The sequence below is a fragment of the Sceloporus occidentalis genome, unplaced genomic scaffold (assembly GCF_023333645.1).
Source record: "Sceloporus occidentalis isolate IW3139 unplaced genomic scaffold, rSceOcc1.0.p SCAF_4, whole genome shotgun sequence".
Classification (NCBI taxonomy): domain Eukaryota; kingdom Metazoa; phylum Chordata; class Lepidosauria; order Squamata; family Phrynosomatidae; genus Sceloporus; species Sceloporus occidentalis.
The window spans coordinates 34,167,229-34,181,103 of NW_028316984.1; the positions used below are offsets into that span (position 1 = coordinate 34,167,229).

At 37.3% G+C, this 13,875-nt stretch overlaps 1 protein-coding gene across 1 annotated transcript in view; it reads right to left on the reverse strand.

Moving 5' to 3' along the window:
• Positions 1–412: 412 nt before the first annotated feature.
• LOC149313715 (alkyldihydroxyacetonephosphate synthase, peroxisomal-like) overlaps positions 413–13,875 on the reverse strand; it is a 69,628-nt gene continuing 56,165 nt past the window's right edge. The window contains exons 16-20 of the mRNA XM_089519691.1: positions 12,710–12,771; positions 11,096–11,185; positions 10,224–10,323; positions 8,515–8,572; positions 413–2,654 (exon numbers count right to left, since the gene is read on the reverse strand). Coding sequence (XP_089375817.1) covers positions 2,533–2,654; positions 8,515–8,572; positions 10,224–10,323; positions 11,096–11,185; positions 12,710–12,771 — 432 coding nt within the window. The 3' untranslated portion in view covers positions 413–2,532. The remainder of the gene's footprint in view (positions 2,655–8,514; positions 8,573–10,223; positions 10,324–11,095; positions 11,186–12,709; positions 12,772–13,875) is intronic.

Consider the following 13,875-nt stretch of genomic DNA (forward strand, 5'->3'; position numbering starts at 1 on the left):
TAATGCTCTGAACAATTCAACTGTTATTTTTTTAAAAAAGAAAGGAAAAGCAGTAAGATTTAGCAAAATAGACATAAGTAAAGCAATTTACAATATGTTCACAGTGTTTGCATTGTGTCTTCTTCTTCAAACCTGTCCACTTTTGTGCTGTGCGCCTCCACCCAACCGTTACTCTGATAGGACAGTACTAACATGACACAAATTTAGACTTCATGATTTTAATGCTCCTTTTATAGTTATCTACAAATTTATGAAAAATATCCCCCAAACACAATTCCCCTGTGCAATTTCCAGAAACAAAGGCATAGGAAAACTCTTATCAGTAAAATAAACCAATTAAGCACCATAAATGAGCCTACACATTTTAGAGATAACACAAACTTGGTCAGACCAAACAAATACAACCAGAAACTTGAACTGTTTCTTTTATTCCAACAAAAGGCAATTTTATTCCCTGAAACACACATTTGCGCTAGTTTTGGTGCTCATTAGGCACATGAAAACATTTGTATTTCTGACTACACAAAACTTAGCATCCTTGTGTTTGAGAAACCAGATGAATACTGTTAACAATACCTTACATGGTCAAAATCAAAATCATGTAGATGTTGTGCTCCATCAGTTTTAGAACAAAACTAGCTTTCCAGTGTGGAAAGCTTCTATCAATTGGATGGGGATAGATATGATTTTCAGTTATTCCTCTTCTTTCCAGTAAACCCATTTGCCCTGCTATCCACCAAAAATCTGTTCTAAAGGCATGGGACCTAAAGAGGTGTGCTGAGAATCACACAGAATCTACCAGCAATTGAAAGCTAAACAATAAACTTTACTAAATACACTGTAATTTTCTTCTACTCTTGTGGATTAAATTTAAGAAGGCCTATCTGGACTTCAATAATGGTTTTTCTTTAGACCAGCAAAATGTAAGTCATCATTATACAATATTGTGCATTTGTCAATTTGAAGGTGCTTTTTAGGGCATGAAGGCAATGTTTAGGATTTCACCATATAATATTTGGAATTGTGGACATATTAAACATGGTGGTTTACAACTAGGGAAATGATGAGGGTTTATGTCAGTATAATACATTTAATGAATTTTTAAAATTTACACGTGCCACTATTTTAGGTACTTTTGTTGATTTAAGGTAACAGAACACATCCAGTCTCCACAGATGTATAAACAGTGAGCTACTATGCGCATATTTTAAGGTCTGAAGTAATTCAGTTCCACTCAAGTAGATTTTTTTTTAAAGCCTAGAGGACTGGCTCTAAAATTTGTTTTATGCTGATGGAATGGTGCCTTCTGCCTACATAAGCCTTCTGATGCAGTGGAGTGATCCCACTGATAGAATAGAGAAAGAATAGGCTTTGTTGATTTTTCTCTCCCATATAAACTCCATCAGAGCCTGAAAATTTGCTCTGGTGTACTGAGGACTTTCTGGGACTGTGGGACATTGGCAAACCCCCCCCCCCCCCCCCACACACACACAAAATGCCCTGGGAACTTCACCATTGATGGAAGGAAACAATGACCTGGCCTATGGGGTATAATCTAGCTAAAGGATAAATATCTCTAAATTAAAATTCTACATTGTATATTTTGCAAAAGGCCTTTTTAAAAGACATGACCTCTGTATTGATAAGCAGTATTAAGATCTGTTTCAAGACACATTGCATTCTAATTCCTCATTGATTTTTTTAAAAAGAAGTTTGACATTTTTATTTAAGTGAAAAAAGTGATTACATTTATAACTAGTAATTAAAGTTTTAAAAAGACAACTTAAAAGTTGTTTCAGATTTGAAATGGTGGAAACATCAAATTACACTTCTGGAGTGCTGTAAGTAACAGAACCATTTTTCTGCTTGAGAAATACTGCCTTCCAAATTAACTGCAGGCAATTTGAAAACACAATATTATGTGTTTTATGTAACATTTTATGTAACAAAGACTTTCCAGTATCCAGTAAGATTTGTTTACAGTATTAAGTACTACTACAAATAAAATTAGGACGTTTGTTATGTTTTTAATAATATGATATGGGAGATTGACCTATTCCCACCACAAAATTGCTGGGTTTTTAAAAAAACCAAAACAAAACAAAACCCTGGAGCATGGCATTCCTTCTTTGTTTTCTTAACCTTTAAACAGAAAAGCCCATTTAATATAAACATTATCCCATTTTTCATCTGCTTCCCAGAAGTGCTCTTCTATCAAAAGAGGCCCTAGAACAATAATACTAGTGTCACTCTTGAGCAGCCTAGCACAGTAGTAGAAAGCCATCCAAACAGGTTATCAACAGGACTAATCTGAGCATATTTTGGACTGGTTGTTTGTGAAAGGTTTAACAGTAATCTGTAAAAGTCTACTATGAATAATGGAACACTCATGTTTAACCAAAGAAACAGAAGATGTAAGGAAGGAAACAGCTTTGAAACTAGGTCCATGCTATATTTGGATACTGGGATAGCCATGAGACTCAAACCCTTATTAGTATTATTATTTAATTGCAGTTTGGATCATAACGAGGCTTATAAAAGGTTTCCATTTCCAAAGATATTATTGGGGTCCACAAATTGTTTTACAGATTTCAACATCCCAAAACCAACATCAGAGACGCTCTCTTTCAGCCACTGCTTCCGTAACTTGCCCACTGGAAAAAAGAAAAGGAAAAAAAAAGTCTTTTAATATTCACCATAATAGCAGCAGCCAATCAATCTTGTGACCATGAATGAACAAACACTGGGTGATAAATGCTTTTATTCAAAAATGAGAAATGTTTTGCTTTATTTGATTTATTGAGCCCACCAGACTATCAAGCTCATTAAGCTCAATGTACTCCCAGAGGAAGCCTGTGTTCCACACTGACTACTCTCTTTACAAAGTATGAAATTTAGATAAAGTTTAGACTAAGATGATGAGTCACATTAAAAATAATTAAACTGAAGCTGTATATACAGTACTTTAAATCTTCTCAGCAGGATACTTTAACAGAAACATTAAAATTGCAAGTAACTATTGTAGCTACAGTTAGGATTTTATATAAATAGGTTTGAAATGTTGAATTTTAAATATGCAAGTTGGATGCACTGGTACAAAGTCACAGTAACAAAGAAATGGCAGGCTAGCAAGCATTTCTAAGAGAGAGGGTTTTTTTTAACTCAGATAGTAACTCTATATGTATATCCGGGAGTAAGTCTAATTGAACTCTTCCTTCTAAGTAGAAGTCAAGCTTATGATTATATTGTTAACCTCATATACACCCATGGTCACCCTGACATTTGTTAAACCATATCCATAACTGACTACATCCTAAATAATTATAAATATGAATGCAAACTCGCTATTCCAACATCAGTGACAATTTACAATATTCATACAGGAAAATACAACTTTTAAAACAAATGACCAAGACTCTCATTTAGTGACTTAAGTATTTAAATTCTTGACTTAATGAGTCAAGGCTACTGTATCTGAAGTTTCAGCCTATGACACAATTCCTTTGTATGAAGTGTTTGAGGCCATAGCACCTGTCTCTCTAAAGTATTTGAAGCCAAATTCAACCCATCTTCCATGGTCTGTTCTCAGGGTAGCTAAACTGTCACTGAAATATTGAATGATTGGGACACTGGTGGAGAGATTATTTTTGCTTTTGTCCTCTGAGGAATACAACCATGTTGCGGAGCTAGCTGAAGAGAAAGCAGTACTGAGTAATAAAGGCTAGAGTCTCAGGAAAAGTCTAGTGTGTTGTTTTAATATTTGCACATTTAAGCATTAGCCAGCCTGGCTTATTATTTTATGTTTGCTGTTTCATTAAGAGGACATAAAAGTGTGCTTAACTAGAAAGAGTCATACTGTACATGTTCCTGTAATTATATAGCCATTCTCTAATCTGGTGACTTTAGCATTGATTTGCCAAAGACCATAGAGGTCTCTCCATTCCAGTTACCTACACTCCATCCAAACCTAAAAGGACAATGAATAGTCTATGCTATTATCCACCATTATCTGTAATATTGTTCCAGCAAATGCATCCTGTGGTTATGGATGTAATTGCCTTAAAAAAAGAGTGAAAACAACTGGTCCAACAAGATGGAGCACATTAAAGCCACAGCAGGATGTCCAACAGCTAGCATGCCTGTCTTTTCCCCACCTCCAGTAATAATGCAATTCCACGAGGGACTGAACTGATGTCTGAGCAGCCACCAAACAGCCATTGCATATTTAATGAAGTCGCTCACCAAGTGCTTGGAAACAGAAGGTGCTTGGAGTGCATCATTAGTTCTGTCAGAGTGATAATTTACACATCTATCTTGTCACATTTTCTATGCTTTATACTTTTACAATAATAAATCTAACATACATTTGATTAGCGAACCAGAAAGTAAAAAAGCTGTATAGCGGACACTGGTGGTCCTTTATGAACATATTTGATGAAAAAAAGTTAACCCATTTGTAGCAAGACGTGGCAAGTTCCAAACTGTCAGAGAGAGAGAGAATGCATGTGTCTCTGTTAAGTCAAAAGAGCATGGCACTTCCTGTACCTGTGACTACCCAAGGTTCCATCTAAAAAGGGAATTAACACAAATTGGTATTTCTTGGGAAATATATAATTGTTACCCCCATCTAGAGTCATAAGAACAAGCACTTGATCATACCAAGCTATGATTTACTATTAGAGCATGCAAACTGGTACAACCATTTTCTGTAGTATTTGAAAGGTAATGGTCATTTCACATAATTATAGTCAGCCCACTGTATCTACAGATTCTTTTTCCACGGATTCAACCATCAATGGTTTGAAAATATTAAAAATAGATATATAAATTCCAAAAAGCAAACCTTGATTTTCCATTTTATATAATGGACACCATTTCACTACCCCATTGTATGTAATGGGACTTGAACAGCCATGGATTATGTTATCAACTGGGGTCCTGGATTGAAACCCCAGTGGATACCAAGGGCCCATTGTAATTGTTAATGCTGCCATTACTGAGTGGACACATGTGTCAACTATAGGAGTACTTACACAGTACACCTCTAACCAGATTTGCTTCAGTTCCTCAAATTGTACTTGCATTTGGCCTAGAAATTAACCTATTACAAAGTCACAGTGTTGTCAAAATAATCAGCGAAAGGTTCATCATTATGATAATCTTCGTCTAATGTTCATTGGCAACCTTCTGATCTTTTAGCTACTGTAATACTTTCTTTCACCTGCTTGTTTGACCTCTTAATATCATTAGCTTTTGTACTCTAATCACATACCACATACTAAGCAGCTCTTGAGGCTGTGACTCTCAAATGCAGATTAAAAATCCACTTGTTAAATTTGTTAAACTAACCCAATGAATAATGCCTGTGATAAGGCAAGAGCTTTGGTCACCCCCTTGCATGTGTAGGTCAGTTGCACAATCTTTGTTAAATTAACATGAAGTCAGAAACGACAGAAGCCAAGATGTTTTAATCATGAGAGAAATAACACTGTTTAAAAATCCAAAAATTCTAGTAGAATTTTGGTGATCTTTTGACCATATAACTCTATCTTTCTTCCTTGGTGCATGTACTACTAATGATCTAGGAAAAACGAAAGGGTGTTATAACTTGAAGATATTTATTCTACCACATTCTGCATACATTAAAGTTGGATTTATAAAACCTAAAGTCTTAGTCCTGATGGGTGTTAACAACTGCACTATAACTTCTGTGCAGACTGGTAGAAGCCACTGGTAACATCTATCATGCTAGGCTTATGGCAATTCAACTTGCCAATGCTAACTGTGGATTTGGCATGGGCCCTATTCTCCACTCCCAGTTTTGCTGACATTTGGGAGATTAGTGAGGAGGGCCTAAAGATAATGGTAGAACAGCCTAGATTGACTCTAGAAAAGAAATGGGAGGTGCCATTTATCCAGTCCTCATACAATTATTATTTTTATTTTTTTTAAAAAAATCCATGCCACCTACTGAATAGGAGGGAACACACTACTGTGTTCAATGAAGAGGAAAAATAAGATAGACCTTCCTTTATTGTTGTTTCAACCTTTAGCTCACAATACCCATTATCTTTTTCTTCTACCATTAGGCGTTGTGAAAGATTGGCATTCAGATGACTTCAGATAAAACTTTTATGTTAAATAAGGGTTGTTGTTGTGTGCCTTCATGGCAACCCTAAGAGAAACCTCTCATAGTTTCCTGGGCTGAGAGTATGTGACTCGCCCAAGGTCACCCAGTGGGTTTCCATGGCTGACCAGGGAATCGGACCCTGGTCTCCAGAATTGTAGCTCATTGCTCAAACCACTTCATCACACTGGTGTTGCTTAGGTTTAAATAAAAGAAAGACAATAGAGAAGGAATATATATTAATGGTATTTGTGATGTGAAGTTACTTCTCTTGACTTGGGATTTCTCACACAGCAGGTGGCTGTTTCTAAGCAATGAATAATTACAATGAATGTTCAATACTCTCACAAACTACAGCTATTTAGATTTCAAGAATAACCTCTGCTGGTATAAACTGGCCAGTTCCTTCCTTAAAAATAGGGTGCATTATGAAAGCTGAATTAAACAGGCTTTATATTCCTTATAGCCTAAAGTCCCAGACTACATCTGTTTTGTTTGATACACAAAATCAGAGTTAAAATAGCTCCATTTATCACAACATGATTGTAGACAGACAAACCAGGCTGTCTGTTTCCAGATAGTGAGAGCAACTGTTATTAATCACAATTATAGGGCAAACACTGAAGAGGAATTGCATCAATATTCTCTCTTCCCCACACAGGAAGTAAAAAAGCAATGTTGAGAATGTCATTGTAAGGCCTGAAGGGCAGTAAATAATAACAAAAAGGATATTATTAATTTATCTCCAAACAGTAAATTGTAACTCAGGAAGAATACTAAAATCCAGGGTAGGAATTTAACACACAGCATTAGGCAGGATTACCACAGAAATGCCCCTTAAAAAGAGGGATGGGAATTAGGCATTCACTTTTTAAACATCTCACCAATCTCAAAAAAGAAGGTGGAAACCATCCATTTTAAGATGTTGTTAGAGGACACTTCAGATTTTCAACCCGTATAACATTATCACACACTATATCCAATTACTGCATTTCTATCCAGCCCTATCCCAGACTCTGGGCAGATAATCAGTATTTTTTTAAATGTAGTGGAGATAACACATGTTCACATTAGGCATATTCCTATACCTATCTCCAGCTGCTAAAAGCTGGCTTGAAAGAAGAAGTCTTATATATACTATGAGTCAGCTAATGTGCTGCCCTGCAACTGTGTTGGGCATCAACCACCATCAGGTTGGGGCAAGCTGTCCAGATTATTTGCCTGTCTTTTGCCTGCAGATTATGCCATGCTTTAGATTTATGGGGCTCTAAACTCTACTGGAACACCTGAAGGATTACTGGAAACCAAAAGAGTCAATGGAGGTAAGATGTTCCCAAATTTAATGCTAAGGGCCTGGAACAATTTAAAGATGGTTCCATTAGTTCAAGAATTCCACTTCTCTCCTGCCAAAAGTCAAGATACATGGACAATTTTTTTCAGCATTCCTAGCAAACAATAATGAGACACACAGAGCATACCAAAGATCAGTGCTACTATTCATTTTAACAATTACCCCCAAAATGTTGTGCCCAGAAAGCCAGGGCAGATTCAGGTGCTCTGCTTTAACATAATCCTGAAACAACTCCTGATACTGATAGGTTTTTAGTACAAGCCTCTTTGAGCCTTATTGCATGACTAAAGAAAGCTAAGAGGCAGAAAGAGAGAGAGAAGCAGGTTTTTCCTTGCCTCTCTGTGTGCTGTCAAAGCACTTCTGTTCTCTTTCTGAGGGAGACAGTTGTAAAAGTGTATCTTTTGTCATATTGGAGAAGTCAGTTTGGCAAAGGCATGCCTTTAAGACTGTCTCTCTCTGGAAGGAGAACAGAATTGCAACAACAGCATGCAGAAAGGCAAGGAGAAAGTAGTTTCTCGCTTGCTGCCACTTGGCTTTCTTCTGACATGCTATAAAGTTCTTGATATTTTGAAGCTGCAATCCTACTTTTTCATGTTAGATTAATAATTTAAAGTCTCACAACTAGCTTTTCTTTTTGAGAAGTTAGGACCATTTCACGGCCTTCACAGACCTAACATTTTGTGGTGAGATTTATTTACTCATTCCTTCATTTCACCATCTCTCTTGCCTCAGTCTCTTCAGATGTGTTCAACTACCTTGACCATCATTGCCAGGCAGCAGAGGAAACCATGTTGGAGATGGTTGTCTCATAAGTGTGTGTGTACAAATGAGAGAGCGAGACTTCCGTACATCCTTTCTCCCTCTCTTACTATCCAACTACACTTATAACAGCCCTAAGATATAGAGACTAAACTTGAGACTAAACTGGAGTTTGTATATAGTGGTAAAAGCAAGGGAAATTATGTGTAATGGCTGGGTCACTGGGGCAGAAAACAGGTTTAGTATCCATCCAAATGACACCCATAAATAACAGTACCTCCATGATGATGTGACAAGCTTCCTCCATTAGCAAGGATTTCTTCTCTAGCTGCCATCTAAAGACCAAAAACAGTTAAATAATGCACCAAATTAAATCCAGCATGACAATGCACACCATTCATTCATTTCAATACTAGTATAAAAGCAATGTAAATCAAAGTTGTTTACATAATTTGTGGGAGAAGACACCAGTAATATCTTCCAAAATGGTTGCATTCATCCACTTTTCAGGCAGTGATGTGTAACTGTGGATGCAGGTGTTTGGACTGCAACTCCCATTAGTCCTAGACAGCAATCAATGGTGAGGAATCAGAGGAGTTGCAGTCAAAAACTATCTGGACTGTCACAGTTGCTCACAAAGCACTGCTACCTGAGGTGGTACCTACTGTATTTATCCACTTGCATTGTTACATGCTTTCGAACCACTAGGTTGGCAGAAATTGTGAGTAGTGCCTGGAGCTCACCCCATCATGTGGCACTTGGGTCTCAAACGGCTGATCTGATGATCTTGCGATTGTCAGAATCTTAACCGCTAAGCCACATGTATTTAAATTATGCTGAAATGATATCTATTACTGGCACATATTGGAGTAATTTAAGCTGACTAAAAGTTGAAAGAATGAAGGAAGGCAACAGAGCACAAGAAATCTTGCATATTAAAGCTGCTGTGTGAACAAGACGACAAGCACTCTGAAAACAAATTAAGAACCTACATGTCAAAGGTTTTGTCAGCAGCATTCCCCTACCCTCTGAAGCCTCCTCTATGTCCAACCTCAAAATTTGTTCCACAAAATCAGGACACCTCTACACCAGACAGAATGGAAAAGAAAGGTTCCATTCAGAGATTGTTAAGGTTAGATTTCACCCAAAACGTTTAAAGCAAACTCTGTATATAGCTAGTCTACAAAAGCAAGCAGTATAACAACAGCTCAAAACAGCAATCTTTAATCACAGATATCGTCACTGGAACAGCATTTAAACAGAAGGGGCCTACTATTAAAAGTTTTGTCTAATATGGCAGCAATTCATTCTCTGTCATCCCACAAAGTACAGTTGGCCCTCCATTTTCATAGAGATCCATTCCGGACCCCCCCCCCCCAAAGAAAACGGAGGCTCACACTTATTCAAGCCCCACAGGCTTGAATGGAGTGCACCCATGTGTGTGTAGCACAACACGTATATTCATGAGCATGGAGGGGTGACTGTACTCCTTTGTGAGGGGGAAAAAAGAGTAGGGGAAGAGTAATATACAACCTAAAAAAACCTCGAAGTGTTTTTCCAGATAACTGGAAAACAGCAGTATAACTGCTTAAGAAGTAATTCAAATGAATAGTTCTATATCAGCAAACAGTAAAACAACCATATTGTTTAGCTCCACTGCATGAAAAACTCTAGGCCAGGGCTAGACAATCTGGTGCTGTCTAAACTGCCATAAGCCCCAGCCTGCATAGGCAATGGTCAGGGATGGTGGGAGCAACATTCCAAAATATCTGGAGGGCACCAGATTCCCTAACCCTCTCTAGGACCATTCCATACAATGGTACCAACCCACATGGAATGTCGATCACAACTGAGATGCTGGTTGCATGAATGTTTTTTGCAGCTACTAAACTGCTCTGCTCACATTTAAATTGGGTGTGGGGCAGCAGGATTATTATCCTAAGTATTACATACTTTGTTTAACATGAAATCTCTCTATAAAATTACCTCTATTTCTTCATAAACCCTCATAGGGTCACTTAGTCCTCTGTAGTTAAAGCCCAGATAGAAATAGACACAAGCACCAGCGTCATACGTCTGTGTCACCCTATTTTTTTTTTAAAAAAAGAGGTATATTAGATCAATTATCACACTATTGCAAATGAAAGCTCTCTCATCACACTTTCTCTGACCATATGAAATAAAGGTAAAATTTATTTAAGACATTTTCTACTTGCACACTATGGAACCATGGTCAATGGGTAAAAAAACAAAACAAAGTTTACTGGTATAATCTAACAGAACCAGAAGGCCTAGGTGGGAATTTCTGGCTATACATGTATGTGTGTGCAGTTATGAACATGCGTACATACACACACACACATACACACACACCAACTCATCCTTCTCCACATCTCAGCAAGGGGAAATCTAAACCTTCTCTCCCTGCCTGCTGTAACAATAGGGGTTGCTGGAAGGAGTGGTAAGGTGAAAGCTTCCTCCATTCCTCAGTGGATTTCACCAAGACTGCTGTTTCTTTTGTCATTTTAGTGCAGAAAACAGCAATCTCTGAGGAGGGTCACTGGGATATGGGGGAAAGCCTATCCGATCTCCCATGATCTCCACCAATTTCTTTGTTACTGCTTGCAAAAGAAAAATGGTGATCTCCGCAGCATGACCAATTCTGTTGTCAAGGGCCCCTAAAACCTGGGATCAAGCTCTATGTCCAAGTGTCTCTCATCAACAGTAAACCAAGACAGAGGAGTCCCCAGTTCAGATAAATTAAAACTGATAATGTAGCTTCAATCACAGGACTGCACTGAAACAAAACAGACTTCAAGGATCTACTACAGAATGTGGTTTTACTCAAGATGCCTTACCGACAGGCTGCAAAAGGTGGAAACTGAACACCTTTCTCTTTGCATTCCCTTGTTACTCTTTCTTTTACGTTTCTGCAGAGGTCTAGAACCCTGCAACAAAAGACAGTAGACATGTTTTTTTAAAAAGAAAAGAAAAATACCTCTTCTATAATTTTGTACATGTTGATCAATTTAATTTTTTTGTGATTTATGCTCCATTTAAAAATAGGTCTGTTTTATTACTTTACAAATTATGCTAAATTAAAACTTGCCAACAGCACAAAGGACAGTATATATTTTGACCGGTCAGAATCTTAAGTATACAAGTGTTAGGGAGCTAAGGTTCAGTTTTGCTTGTTTGTTTAACATCCCTGGCTATTGCAAAAGAACTGGGAGTAAAGATTTAAGAGGACTGAAATGGAATGTGGTTTATACACAAACCTTTTTTTTTAATTCAGATGGGAAATGGCTGCATTTATAGGTGAAAAAAGAAGATACAACATAAAATGTAATTCTCCAGGGACCACCTGGCTGCTCTGTGGCAGAAAAAGGCATTGAATCTTGTCATATTAACCTTTTCTCTCAAAAATATCCTCTCTTTTGCCATGGCATTGCCGCTGCTTACAGTTTTTAACCTAATGCAAAGCATTCTGGACAATTCTATTTTTCAGATTCTTTTGGTAATTAGCAAAAGGATGAGTTTACAACAAATGCAACCAAAGATCTTTGGGTTCCTTAAAGACTAATATATTTTATTATAGCATGAGCTTTCATCACCTGTAGCTCACTTCAAGAAATGTAATTCAAAATTCCAGGTCATTATCTGATTGCAGGTGAGCTTTTAGCAGTAGAGTCAGAAGGAAATTAATCTCAAAAAGTAATGAGTGGCCATTTATAAAACAGTTTCTTGCCCCAAAAATATCCTGGCATTAAGTAAACCAATTAACATATGTACTATGATAAGAACCCATAATTCTGATTCAGTAATTTAAAGATAGACTACCCAATGAATTATAGCCCTGCAGTCTCTCATTCTAAACTCCTTTTGAAGTTGAGACAGAATAAATAAAGAGGATGGACTCCAAATTAAGATAGTATTATAGGATCAACAAATGGATGGAACCAACTCTCTTGGTTTTTAGAAGACAATGTGGACAGAGGCAACCAGTCATTTGTTTATCAGCTCTAAGTATGAGAAGTGAGTTACAATCTTCTATTCTCATAATCCGTTCTTAAACAAAATTGCTTAGATTCAGATTTGATTTTGCTGATAGGAGCATTTGTACCTCAACAATGGAATTCAATTCAAGGAAAGGTTCTTCTGGCAGAAGAGGAGAATGCAACTTTCCTCTTCACATCACACTGTGGACAGCCAAGTTAGGGTCCAGTTCAGTGGCTTATTTTAATTTCATAATACGTCTTGTTTTGGTTTCTAATGCCCAAGTCAGCTTTCCATGGCTGCTCATATGTACACTGCTCTTCTGTTCCTGGAAGATTTTAGTGACCTTTTTCATATGCCACAGTTTTTACAACATTAGACCATCAAAGCCAAAGCCAAAGCATTTTGCAAATTATATGTTAGGATGATTGAATATTGTAAGAAAAATAATTTTTATGGACTAGATTTTTTTTTACCTATCCCAAGGAACAGATGTCTCAAATGATTCTCCTATTATATAATAGTCCAAGCCCATGTCCTGTTAAAGAGACCGGAAAAGTTTCAGATTAGCATCCCTACATTTATACTCCTGCAAACTTGATGTTTATCTTGCTATTATGCACAATTACAATCAAAACATTCCATCTTATCCATTTGCATTTCTGACAAGCTACATTTGGACATAATACAGGCATGCCATGGCTAAGTTTGTTAATTCCTAATTACCTTGAAGGTCATGGAAACTGTCACCCTTTTAGAAATTAAGCACATGGTGGTCTTGTGCTGCCAGATCAAGTGCCTTTTTTAAAAATTAAAGAAAATGGTTTATTATCCACTTTGAGTTCTTAGTTGGATGATGTGTCATGTTCTTATTGGGAAACATATGCTATAAATAGACAAGCAGGCCATTGGGCAAAAATTGATCTTGTGATTTATTATTGTTAATGCTTCTTATATGTGCTTAACTTCCTCATATTTTGTTTCAGAAGATCCTACAAATGAAATAGAAATTCATACTTTTCTTTGTGCAAAATGGTAGGAAAAATAGTCTGACAAACCTTTGGTGATCCTTTTTCTGTTAATGAATCACCATGGCCAGGTTTGTCAACATCTAGCTGTAATCCTGTAGGGGGCTTATTCTGTCATAACCTTTGGAGACACCACTGTAAGCATTTGCAAGGCATCTTAACCTTCCTTGACCAATGAAGCTCAAGAGAATTTGGAGGCTCCTGAGCGCTTTCCATCTCTTTTGGCTATGGACTGGCCACAGGGGTGTACTCAGATGCCAACCTTTTAACCTGGCATCAAAGAAGCAGGCTCTGTCCTAGTCCAAGGAGCACCATTCCCCCATCTGCTCTGGGAGAGTGTCTGGGGTAGGCAAGAAGACACAGACTTTGGAAAAGATCCACCATATGTAGTTTCTTTAATTCAAGGTCATTTGTGATACAGGTGTGTTTCTGCACTGAGGAACTATCTTGGATGTTTCTCCAAGCTTTCATAGCCCAGACACATTTTTCTGGTTAAAATTGGGAAGTATGCAAACTTTCAGTACAGAAGCTACATTCTGTGTGTGCACACATAAGTGCCAACAGGAAAAACTGTCGTCCCCACAATTGTTATATGAACAGATGAACAATTTTTA